This window comes from Chrysochloris asiatica, unplaced genomic scaffold (assembly GCF_000296735.1).
Source record: "Chrysochloris asiatica unplaced genomic scaffold, ChrAsi1.0 scaffold00015, whole genome shotgun sequence".
In the NCBI taxonomy this organism is placed as follows: domain Eukaryota; kingdom Metazoa; phylum Chordata; class Mammalia; order Afrosoricida; family Chrysochloridae; genus Chrysochloris; species Chrysochloris asiatica.
In genome coordinates this window covers 4,234,845-4,246,989 of record NW_006408533.1, presented here as the reverse complement: position 1 = coordinate 4,246,989, position 12,145 = coordinate 4,234,845, and the positions used below count along the sequence as shown (strand labels likewise).

Below are 12,145 nucleotides of genomic sequence, written 5' to 3'. Positions count from 1 at the left end.
GTTCCTTGGAAATCCTATAAGGGGTCGATATGAGTTGGAACCAACTTCAAAGCACTTAACAACATGTTTATCTGAAATTGAAGAGAACCCAAATCCAAATAATAAATATGTACAATGTTCTATGGTACAGATAATAAATTCAAAAGAGGGAAAGATCCGTGATAACTGGAGTAGATCAAATTGACTTCATAAAGAAGAAAACATGTAAATCAGAAGCAGAGAACAAAAAGATGTGTTTTTTTCCTTTCCTCAGTTACAAAGGCAAAAAAAGTGTTATCAGTGTAGAATGTTCGTAAAACCTTAATTAAAGTGGATTAGGATTATTTAAGAATTTGATGGCTAGACAGTGGAATTGACATTTTATAATAGGAAGTATAGCGCTAATAACACTTTGGGGTCAGGGAAAGGACAAAATGAAGGAATAATAATAAATCTTAAGTGTTTCATGGAAATTTTGTAAAGGATTCATTCTTTTTTTTTTCCATTGAAGAAGAAAGGTTATTATATCTCGAAAATGTTACTCAAACATATTTTTCATTTATAGAAAAGGCAACTAAAGTTTTTTTTAAAAAGCCTCTTTTGCTTCACTTCATGCTGCCATATAGCCATTAAGGAGGAAGTAGATACCAACACCTCTAATTGTGGCCCATATGACTTTTATATTACCAAACCTGCATACTGGTCAAAACTGGTCATCCTGGGCTCATTTATAACTCATCATCTCAACTGTCATTTAAAGACAGAAAGTTTTGTTACATATTTAAGTAAACAAATGCCATTATAAACTTTATACTACATAAAAGGTCAGTTCACCCTCAAGGAAACATCATGAATAGCTCCATACAAAGATGCAAAGATTCTATAATTTTAGAATCCTTTGACAAAACTGTCTCATTCTTCCAATGTATCTTTAAAAATGCCCACTCTAGGTATTTTTATATCCTTACCCTTTTACAGCTCATTACAAAGGAACTATCAATCAGTTATATAGCATTCTTAAAACATTTTAAACGAGCCAATGTGGTTTCTTATTACACCCCAGTCCTCCCCCATTACTCCCTTTATTTTAGGCTCTAAAACTCAGGCATTATTTTCTAACCATATGCTACTTGACATGCTGGGGATTATATAACTTTTTTTGTTTTTAACAAAATGATACCCTTTTGGTTTCAGCTTCAGGAGGCTTTTCTTAAATTTACAATTCTGAAAAAATTACTTTAAAACAGAAGCAAAACTAGTGGGCCCAATTAAGTCAAAAAATACTTTAAAAAATGATAAGAATTTTTCTAGAGTTATTTTTTTTTTACCACTTTACATTTGATAGATACATAATAAAAGTGAATTATTTCCTTCCATAACTAAGTTGTGTGAAAGGTGAGAGAAAATAAAGATACCATTAGACTTAGAAATGCACTGTTTATTCTAATGTCTCAGTTTCCAAAATACACAATAAATATGTTCAAGGTATTTGTGAGATTTAAAAAAAAAAAAAAAATCAGGTGCTTTGAATTCATAAACTAGGACTTACAAGATTTGGGAAAATCGATTGTTGGTTACTAGGGCACTTCAGTCCTTTTTAATTTTTATAAATAGGATTCCTGCAGTTAAAATTTGGCAGCAGTATTACCATTAAAGTGTGTATTTAAAAGTTTTTCAGAAATATGAATATATGACTTTGAGGCAGAGTATAATATCTCAAAGAAGCTCCCAATATTCTTAAACCAACCAACAAAAAGTGTGGCTAGAGATTCTTGGGGTTCCAGGCCTCAAGATAGAAACAATCTGGGCGCAAACTTTAGGACAGTCAGTTTCATACAGTATAAGAGTTTGTTAAGAGGACTAGCGTTTTTTTTTTTAACAATTTGCTAGCCAACAAGGACTGAATCTTACATTGGTTCTGTTCATACTTCAGATGTTGTGTGCTGTGCAGCCGATTCTGACTCATAGCAACCCTAAAGCACAGAGTAGAACTGCTCCCACAGGCTTTCCAAGTGGATTCTGTGGGTCTTCAAGGTCAGCGATTCAAGTCCACCAGTCACTCTGCAGAAGAAAATTAAGGCTTTCTGCTCCCATATAGATTTATAGCCATGCAAAGTCTATACAGGGTGTCTGTGAGTTGGAACCGACTCATTGGCACACAACCTCAACATTAAACAACAGCAACACTCTTTATGGAAGCTGATTACCAAGACTTTTATCCCTTAACCCTTGCACCATCAGCATAACTTGTATTTCATGGACTCTGTTGCTGATAAGTGCAGTTGAGTTGGTTCCAACTCATAGTGACCCTGTATAGTTTATTAGGAGCAGCTGGCAGGTTTGAACTGTTGAATCTATGGTCTGTAGTCCAGAGCTGGTCCTGCAGAGTCACACCAGGAGTCCATTTCAGGAGCAGAGAGGCCCAATGTATAATTTATCTTATAATCAATATGATACAATAGCTTTCAGCCTGATGGAACCATTAATCTTGGCTGACTTTCATGCGTCTGTGACTTCAGAGGAAGTGAGACATCTATAGAAAGGTTGCTGTTGTTAACTGCCATCGAGTCGCTTCTTTCTCATAGTGACCCTGCATAGGGTTTCCGAGGCTGTAAATCTTTGAGGAGCAGAAAGCCTCATCGTTCTTCCGCAAAGCAGCTGGTGGGCTCAAACTGCTGACCTTGTGGTTTGCAGTTCAGAGCTTATTCACCGCGCTGTAAATTGGCTGAAAAGTTTCCTTTCTTATTATCAAAGGATGAATATCACATCTACAGTCAGGGCTAGCACATACACACACACTTTTGCTTCTGTAGCCACTACAAAGGCTACAGAAACCAAAGAAACTTATCAATGTTTACTGTCACATCCAAGGAGCTCTGGTAGTGTAGTGGTTACGAATCCGGAAGCTAATCCCAAAATCTGCAGCTCGAAACTACCAGTGGCTCCGTGGGAGAAAGATGAGGTGTTCTGCTCCCGTAAAGATTTACAGCCTTAGAAACCCTATACAGGGTCGCTATGAGTCGGTACCGACTATAACATTCAGCACAAATCTCAGAAATTGTACCCCTCATACAAAAAAAAAAAAAAAAAAAAAAAGGCAGGGGGCGGAAGTTTTCGCAAGTCGAGCGAAATGGCCTGACCCCCAACCCGCGCTGGCAAAGCGAGCTGAGGAGACAAGGCAGAGAGGCCTGACCTGAGGCAGGGCAGGAATGTGGCTCACTCACCGCTGTGGATCCTTTCTTGACGGCTTCCTGGGCATATTCCACTTGGAAAAGATGCCCGTCTGGAGAGAAGACAGTGATGGCTCGGTCATACCTAGAGGCCATTGCTACTGGATTGGAGTGAGTCCAGAAGCGTGCGTCTAACGCAACAGAATCCGGTGGGCGCGTCTACCGCTACCACGTGCTGACGCCCGGAAGTACTTATGCCGCCCCGGAATAAGCTGGGTGGGCCTCCTGTTGCCGCCAGGAAGTCCCGATTCAAGACCCACGAGTTGCGCGCCGCAATTCCTAGAGCCCATGCGACCACCCTCATGTAAGATCCTGGCTGCACAGTGAGTGCACAGCACCGAACATCTCGTTTGATGCCCTTGTTGCTGTCGCTGTGTCTATCCATTACGTTTAGGTTTCTCAGTTACCCTCCACTTTGCCAAGCATGATGTATTTCTACAAGGACTGGCCCCTTCTCACATGTCCGCAGTATGAAAGACGAGGTCTCACTGCCCTGGCTTCTAAGCAGCATTCTAGTTGTACTTCTCCCAACACAGATCTGTTCTTCTGTCAGTCCACGTTATGGTTAATGTTCTCTAAGGAGCTCTGGTAGCGTAGTGGTTACGAATCGGGCTGCGAACCTTAAGGTCAGCGGTTCGAAACTACCAGCTGCTCCGCGGGAGAAAGATGAGGCTTTCTACTCCCGTAAAGATTTACACCCTCGGAAACCCTGTACAGGGTCGCTATGGGTCAGAACCGACTCGATGGCACTTAACAACAAGGAGCTCTGGTAGAGTAGTTGTTACGAATTGGGCTGCATAGAACCTCAAGGTCGGCAGTTTGAAACTACCAGCCGTTCACAGGAGAAAGATGAGGCTTTTTGGTCCCGTAAAGATTTACAGCCTCAGAAACCCTATGCAGGGTCACTGTCAGTCGAAACTGACTCCATGGTATTCAACAACAACACCATAACTCATTGATTCTTCTACCATCTTCTTATTCATTGTCCAACTTTCATGTGCATATGAGGCTATTATTAAAAATACCATGACTTGGGTTAGACACATTTTAGTCCTCTAACCTTTGCTGTTGAACTCTTTTAAGAACTTCTGTGCAGCAGATTTGCCTAATGTAATTCATCATTTGTTTTGTTGACTACTTCCATTAGTGTTGATTGTGGATCCAAGCAAAATGAAGCCGTGGGCAACTTCAAACTTTTCTCCATTTATCATGATGCTATTTATTGGCTGAGTTGTGAGATTTTCGTTTTCTTTGCATTGAGGCGCAATCCATACTGTTGATATTCATTAGTATTTTAAGTCCTCTTGGCTGTCAGCAAGTAACGTTGTATCATCTGCATATCTCAGTTATTGGATTAGTCTTCCTCCAATCCTGATGGCACGTTCTTCATATAATCCAGTTTCTTGGATTATTGGCTCAGCGCACAGATTGAAAGGACTCAATGCTGGCGAACACCTTTCCTAATTTTAAATCATTCAGTATTCCCTTGTCTGTTCTAACAACTGTCTCTTGGTCTATGTACAGGTTCTTCATGAACATAATTAAGTGTTCTGGAATACACATTCTTTGCAATGTTATCCATAGTTTATCATGATCTACACAGTTGAAAGCATCTGTATAGTCCATAAAGCACAAGTAAATGTCTTGTTATGCTCTGTTTTCCACCAAGACCTAATCGCAGTATATCAGCAATGATAATCACTTGTTTTACGTCCTCGTTGAAACATTTCATTTAGTATGATTCCATCATTTCCTAGAGTCTCATTCATCACCACTGACTTCATTGCAGCTTGGACTTTTTTTTCAGTATCATTAGTTCTTGATCACATGCTGCCTCTTGAAAAGTATTAACACTGACTAATATTTTTTCACTATGAGTCGGAACCAACTCTACGGTACTTAACAACAACAACAATGATTTTTGGTACAGTGACTTGTATTTCTGGCAGTTCTTTGTAGATGTACTATTGCAACAGTTTTTAAATTAATTTCAGCAAAATCTTACCTGCATGTGACATCAATGATATTGTTCAGTGATTTCTACATTCTATTGGCTCACCTCTCTTTGGAATGGGTACAAATATGGACCTCTTCTAATCAGGTAGCCAGGTAGCTATCTTCTAAAAATCTTGGCATAGATGAGTGAGCATCTCCAGAGCTACATCAATATATTGAAGCATTTCTATTTGTATGCCATCAATTCCTGGAGCCTTGTTTTCTGCTAATGCCTCTGTGCAGTTTGTATATCTACCTTCAGTACCGTTGCTTCCTGATGGTATGCTCCATCTTGAAATGGTTGAACATTGAACATTTCTTTTTGGTACAGTGATTCCTTCCATCTTTGATTCTTTCTGCATCAAACAATATTTTGCTGATAGATCCCTTCAATATTGCAAATGGGGGTTTGAATTTTGTTCTTCAGTTCTTTCAGCTTGAGAAGTACTGAGTGTTTTCTAACTCCAGATTTTTGTACATTGCTTTATAATACTTGACTTTGTCTTCTCAAGCTACCCTTTGAAATTATCTCTTCAACTCTTTTACCACCTGATTCATTCATTTGCTGAAGTTTCTCTACACTGAAGAGGAAATTTCAGAGTCTCTTCTAACATCCATTTTGGTGTTTTCTTTCTTTTCCTGTGTGTTTAAATGGCCTTTTACTTCTGTATGATGTTTTTGATGTCATCCCATAAATCTTTTTGTCTCTGATCATTAGGGTCTAATGCATCAACTCTGCCCTTGAGAAGGTCTCTAAACTCAGGTGGAATATCTTCTAGGTAATGTTTTTGCTCTACTGGACTTATTTTAATTGCCTTCAGCTTCAGCATCAATTTGCATATGAATAATTGATGGTTTTATTTCCGCTGTCAGTACCTGACTTTGTTTTGGCTTATGATACTGATCTTTTCCAACAGATGTAGTCAGTTTGACTTTTGTGTATTCCATCTGGTATGGTCTATGTGTGTAGTCACCTTTTATGCTGTTGAAAAATGGTATTTGCAATGAATAAGTCATTGGTCTTACTAAATTCTATCATGCGGAATCTAGCATCATTTCTATCATCAAGACAAGATTTTCCAACTACTGATCCTTCCTCTTTGTTTCTAATGTTCACATGCCAATCACCAGTAATTATCAATGCATCTTGATTGTACATTTGATCTGTTTCAGACTGAAGAAGTTGGTAGTATTCTTCCATTTCATCATAGACTTTAGTGGTTGGTCCTTAAATTTGAATAATAGTGATATTAACTGGTTTTCCTTTTAGGTGTGTGGATATTATCCTATCTCAGACAGCATTTAACTTCAAGATAGATCTTGAAATATTCTTTTGGACAATTTGTCACTCTTGGCAGAGTAAATCATGTGATTGTCAGATTCATAATGGCCAATACCAGTCCATTTCAGCTTATTAATTCTTAGGATACTGATCTGTATGTGTTTATTTTATTTTGACAACTTCCATTTTTTCCTAGATTCATACTTCGTACATCCCATGTTCTGATTATTACTGGATATTTGCTGATGTTTCACCTCATTTTAGTTGTGCCCCAAAAGACAAATGAAGGACCCAAAAGCTTTACTCCATTCACATCATTATGGACAACTTTACTTTGAGGAGGCAGCTCTTCCCCAGTCATATTTTGAGTGCCTTCCAACCTGAGGGACTCATCTTCTGACACTGTATTTGACAATGTTCTGCTGCTTCTCATAATGTTTTCATATTCTGGTACTATGTTAGACAATGTTTCTTTGCTATTTTTAAGGTTTTCAGCGGCTAAACATTCAAAAGTAGTTCACCTCTCCTTCTTCCTAGTCTGTTTGGAAGCTCTATTGAAACCTGTCCACCATGGGTGACTCTGTTGGTATTTAATCAAAATACTGTTGGCATAGCTTCCAGCACCACAACAACATGCAAACCACCACAGTAAGACAAGCTAACAGACAAATGGTGCAGATAAATGTAGTCACTTAAGTTTCAACCTAAAGTTGAAGCTCCTTCAGATTTCAAATTGTAATTAATCTTTCTCTCATGCAGTTTAACTTTTGTCATTTTTACCCAAAGTAAGAAATGATAATTTACCAAAATAGCATTACTTCTTTCATTTTCTGCTGTTTGAGCAAAGCAGAACAGATGAGCAAATAATTCATCAAAATAATGCTAATTAGGAGTTCTAGTGTGGTGCAGTAGGATAAACCACTGGACCACAGGTCAGTTTGAACTGCAAGGTAGGTGGCTCAAACTCACTATCTGCTCCTGGGAAACCCTGACAGGATTGCTGTGAGTTGGAACTGACTCAGTGGCACTTAACAACATCAGTGTTAATTATAGGAATTACAATAATACTTTTTAAATTGAAAAAAGTATTTTTAAAAGTATACAACATGAAAGAGATCCATAAATCTAACTGTTGCAGAAAGTCTGTATAACCTTTCATCACATCAGTACCTGTGAGACACCTCTGTGCCTCTTTGTCATCATCAGTAAAATGAGAATGTACACAAAATGTTCTGAGGTTTACATGTGATTATAGTCACTATGAGTCGGAACCGACTCCACAGTACTTAACAACAACATAGGCGTACAGGGACTCCTGTTGTGATGCTGTAGGATCAGCACTGGACTGTGAACCACAAACCTACTAGCTGCTCCTCAGAAACCTTATGCAGGATCAGAAGCAACTTGACAGCACTTAACAAGTCCAAAATACATAGGTCAAGCTACAGGCAGGAGACGCTTCTGGCTCAAAGGAGTGTGGGGACCTGGAAAGTTCAAATGAGCCCTGGTGGTTTAGTGTTTAAGAACCCAGTTTCTAACTTTAAAGTCAGTGGTTTGAATCCACCAGCTACTCCATGAAGAAAGATGTGACCGCCTGCATCTATAAAGATTACAGCCTTAGTATGTTCAAGTAGGATGTGGAACATTGTCTTTGTGAACTATCCATTTGTTGAAGCATCCTAATTGATACTCTGTAAATTCCTGGAACCTTGTTTGCCTTTGGTGGAGCTTGCACTCCCCACTCCCCACTCTCCTGATTAATGATTTGTGATCATAATGCTACCTCTTGAAATGGTTAAGCATTGACTAATTCTTTTGGATACAGTGACTCTGTTTATTCCTTTCATCTTTTTTTTTTTTTTTTTTTAATGCTTCCTGTGTCATTCCATTATTCATTATTTCCTCATAGAACCCAACAATAATGTAATTTGATGCTTGAGTTTTCTATTTAATGTTTTTTGCGCTTAAAAAATAATTGTTTTTTTTCCCCCCCTTTTGGTATTCTAACTCCAGATCTTTTCACATTTCATATTGTACCTTGTCTTCTTGACATTTGAAATCTTCTCTCCATTATTTTTTCCATTTGTTTTTGCTACTTTACATTTAAGAGCAAGCTTCATAGTCTCATCTGAAATCCATTTTGGTCTTTTCCTGCTTTTCTGTCTTTTAAATGATCTTTCATTTTCTTTGTGTATAAAGTTCTTGATATCATCCCCAAACTCTTTCACTCTTTGGTCACTGGTGTTCAGTGCTTCAAATCTATTTTCAAGACAATCTCTCAGTTCAGATGGGCTATATTCAGGATTATGTTTTGGTTCTTGTGACCCTGCTTTGATTTTCTTCAAAGTCAGCTTGAATTTGCACATTAGCAATTGACAGTGTGTTCTTCAGTAGGTCCCTGGCTTTGTCTTGAGTGATGATACTAAGCTTCTCCATTGTTTCTTGCCACAGATGTACTTAACTAGATTCCTGGATAATCCATAGGAGGAAGTCCATGTGGATAGTCATTGTTTCTATGTGTGTCTTTCAATATTTCCAATAAATAACCACACCCAAACCAAACCCACTGCCACTGAGTTGATTCTGAATTATAGTGACCATGAAGCAGCTGGTGCATTCAAACTGCTGAGCTTTATGATTAGCAGCTCACTGCTTAGCTCTTTGCCCCATTAGGATTCTAATAAATAAATCTTGCAAAATTGGTCTTACAGGATTTTACTATTTTATTTTGGTTTCTGAAAGTCTACCATTATGATTTGTTGGATAGGTCTTCCAGCAACAAATTCTCTTAAGTTTTTGTTTTCTAAGAATATCTTACCTGTAGCCTTTATTTTTTAAAGGATAGTTTTGCTGGGTATATAATTCTTTGTTAGCTATTTTTCCAGTAATTTGCATAGGCCATCTCATTTCCTTCTATCTTCTGTGGTTTTGGGTGAGAAGTCATGTAAATCTTAATAAGGATCCTTTGCATTTGATAAGTTATTTTATCCGTTGCTGTTGTCAGGTTCTGTTGAGTCAGTACTGACTCATAGTCATTTTATGTACAACAAAATGAAACATGCCTAGTCCTGCTGCCATCTTCACAATCGTTTTTAAGCTTGAACCCATTGCTACTGCTGCTATACCAATGTTTCTCATTCGGGGTTTTCCTGTTCTAGCTGCTTCAATATTCTGTCTTTCAACAGTTTGGTTATGTTTAGGTATGGATTATTTGAATTAATGTTTTTTAACAAATTTGTTTAAGATTTTGGGCCTTGTGTTCCTCTTCAAAATTTTCCTTCTTTTTTTTCTGACTCTTTTCTCCTTTTGGGTTTGCCATTATGCATGTGTTGGCATGTTTGATGGTGCCCCACAGGTCTTGAAAGCTCTTTCATATTTCTTAATTTTTTCTTTCTCTTCTTCAGATTAATAATTATAATTGACCTATTCACAGATTTGTTGATTATTCCTTCTGCCAGTTCAAATGTGTTTTCAGGTCCCTCTAGTAAAATTTTAATTTAGTTAATTGTCTTTTTCCACTTTGGAATTTCTCTTTGGAATTTTTTTTTTTTTTTACAATTCCTATTGCTTTTTTTTGACATTTTCTTTTTGGTGGGATGGTGTTTTTATACTTCCCTTTAATTTTTGAGGTACTTATTTTAGTTCTTTTACTGTATTTATAATAAGTCACCTAAAGTTTTTGGCAGTAAGTTCAGTATCTGGGCTTCCTCATGGATATTTTCTATTGACTGATTCTTTCTCTTTCTACTTCATCCCCCTGCTGTGTGTAGGATATTTGTGTGCATGCCTTATAATTTTTTGTTGACATGTTGACCTCTGAAAATCATATATTTCCCTCCCCAGGGATTGTAGTTGTTGTTAGGTAACTTTCCTAGAGTAATTCTCTAAAATCTGTTTACATGTTTAACCACTGATTTCTCTGCTTGGATAGCTTATGGTCAGCTAATGAAGAGACAGGGATTTCTTTATATACTTTGAACCAATAAGTCTTTTTGTCAGATCATAATGTATTGCCAAAAATGTTATGTTGCCCCAATACATCATGTGTTGTCCCACGATGGCTTGTCCCAACACATTGTGACGGTGCATTTTATCAGTGTTTTAGTGGTTTACAGTTCTCATCTTTTCCATGTTTTACTTGTGTACAGCCTCAAGGTCAGCCAGATCTAGGAGATAAGAGCTTTATTGACGTCTTCTGGACATATGCATATGGGCTTTTAGGTTCCCAGACATATGTCTGATGTTTACAAAACAAGTCCCCTGTAGATATTTCTGTTTCTGGATGACACAAACAGTTAAGCACTCCAATAATAGCTGAAAAATTGGTTATTTGAATTCACCAAGAGGCAGCTCAGAAGACAGTCCTGACCATTTAAAATGTTATAGCCTTGAAAGCCCTAGAAGCAAAAACATTGTCTGAACACACGAGGTTACCATGAGTCAGAATTGAGTTGACGGCAACTAACATCAACATTTCATTCCCCACATTTTTTCCCAAAAAATGATTTTGCTCATTAGTTTTGCCCCAAGTGCAATATTATATATACTCAGGCAGCTGCAATATTGTACAATTGCCACAGATTGCTTTCAACATACACCTTGGGATAGGGATTTTCTCACTGAGAAAATTCTGAGTCTGGTCAAGTAAATACAAGCTCTGAGAATTAATGTTTTGCATGATAAATAGTGACAGTTTTATGGGGATGAGGCTTATTTTGGGATCTCCAAAGTTGTTCTGGAGCCCTGGTGTGGTGCTGTGGGTTAATGCGCCAGATTGCATAGCTGTTTGAACTGCAAGGTCGGTGGTCAAGCTCACCACTTGCTCCTTGGAAATGCTATACAGGGTCCCTATGGGTCAGAATCGACTTGACGGCACTTAACAACACTTGTTCTACTTACTACTGTGCCTGTTAGGCTGCTGTTTGGGGTAGCTGCTGTGGTTGTAAGACTGCTGATTTTCCAGTCTTGACAGGTAGTGAAGGGCAATTTAAAATAACACAAAACTCACAGTTCTTACTGGGATTTAGTTGTTTTTGTTGAATTAATGCTCTTGGTACTATTGAGTGTCTTTGGTTAATTTCTAGAGTTCTAAAAATTGGCTTTTATTACTTTTTCCAATTTTCTTGTTGCTTTAGTGGAGGATTAGATTTTCAGAAGTCCTGATTCTGTCATTATAGAACTACTTCTCCTAATCTCTTCTTTTTAATTATAGTGTTTAAACTCTTTACATTTAATGTTTTTATCAATATTTTTGGATTGAAATCTACCAAAAGAAATACAGAATAATACAAGATAGATACAAAATATTTTTTGTATCTTTATTTCTATTTTTTATTTCTTGTCTTTTAAACATATTAAAATTATTTTTAGCATTACATTTTATTTTTTTGGAACCTGACCATGGTTTTCAATTGTTCATATGCATAGACAATGAATAAGACGACTGAAGAGGAACTGATTAATTTGAATTATCAAGTTGGCAAAGAATATTGAATATACTGTAGACTGCCAGAAGAATGAACAAATCTGTTTTGGAAGAAGTACAGCCAGAATGTTCCTTGGAAGCGAGGCTAGTGGGACTTCATGTCACCTCCTTTGGACATGTTATTAGGAGGGACAAGTCACTTTACCATGCTTGGTAAACTAGTGGGTCAGTGAA

At 37.5% G+C, this 12,145-nt stretch overlaps 1 protein-coding gene across 2 annotated transcripts in view; it reads right to left on the bottom strand.

Annotated features, from left to right (window-relative positions):
• Nucleotides 1–3,308, bottom strand: part of PSMA8 (proteasome (prosome, macropain) subunit, alpha type, 8) — a 71,032-nt gene extending 67,724 nt beyond the window's left edge. Inside the window, exon 1 of one of the 2 annotated variants that reach the window (XM_006835032.1) lies at nucleotides 3,204–3,308. In XM_006835032.1, coding sequence (XP_006835095.1) covers nucleotides 3,204–3,305 — 102 coding nt within the window. In that variant the 5' untranslated portion in view covers nucleotides 3,306–3,308. The remainder of the gene's footprint in view (nucleotides 1–3,203) is intronic. The other variant, XM_006835033.1, reaches the window with a different exon arrangement.
• Nucleotides 3,309–12,145: the final 8,837 nt, after the last annotated feature.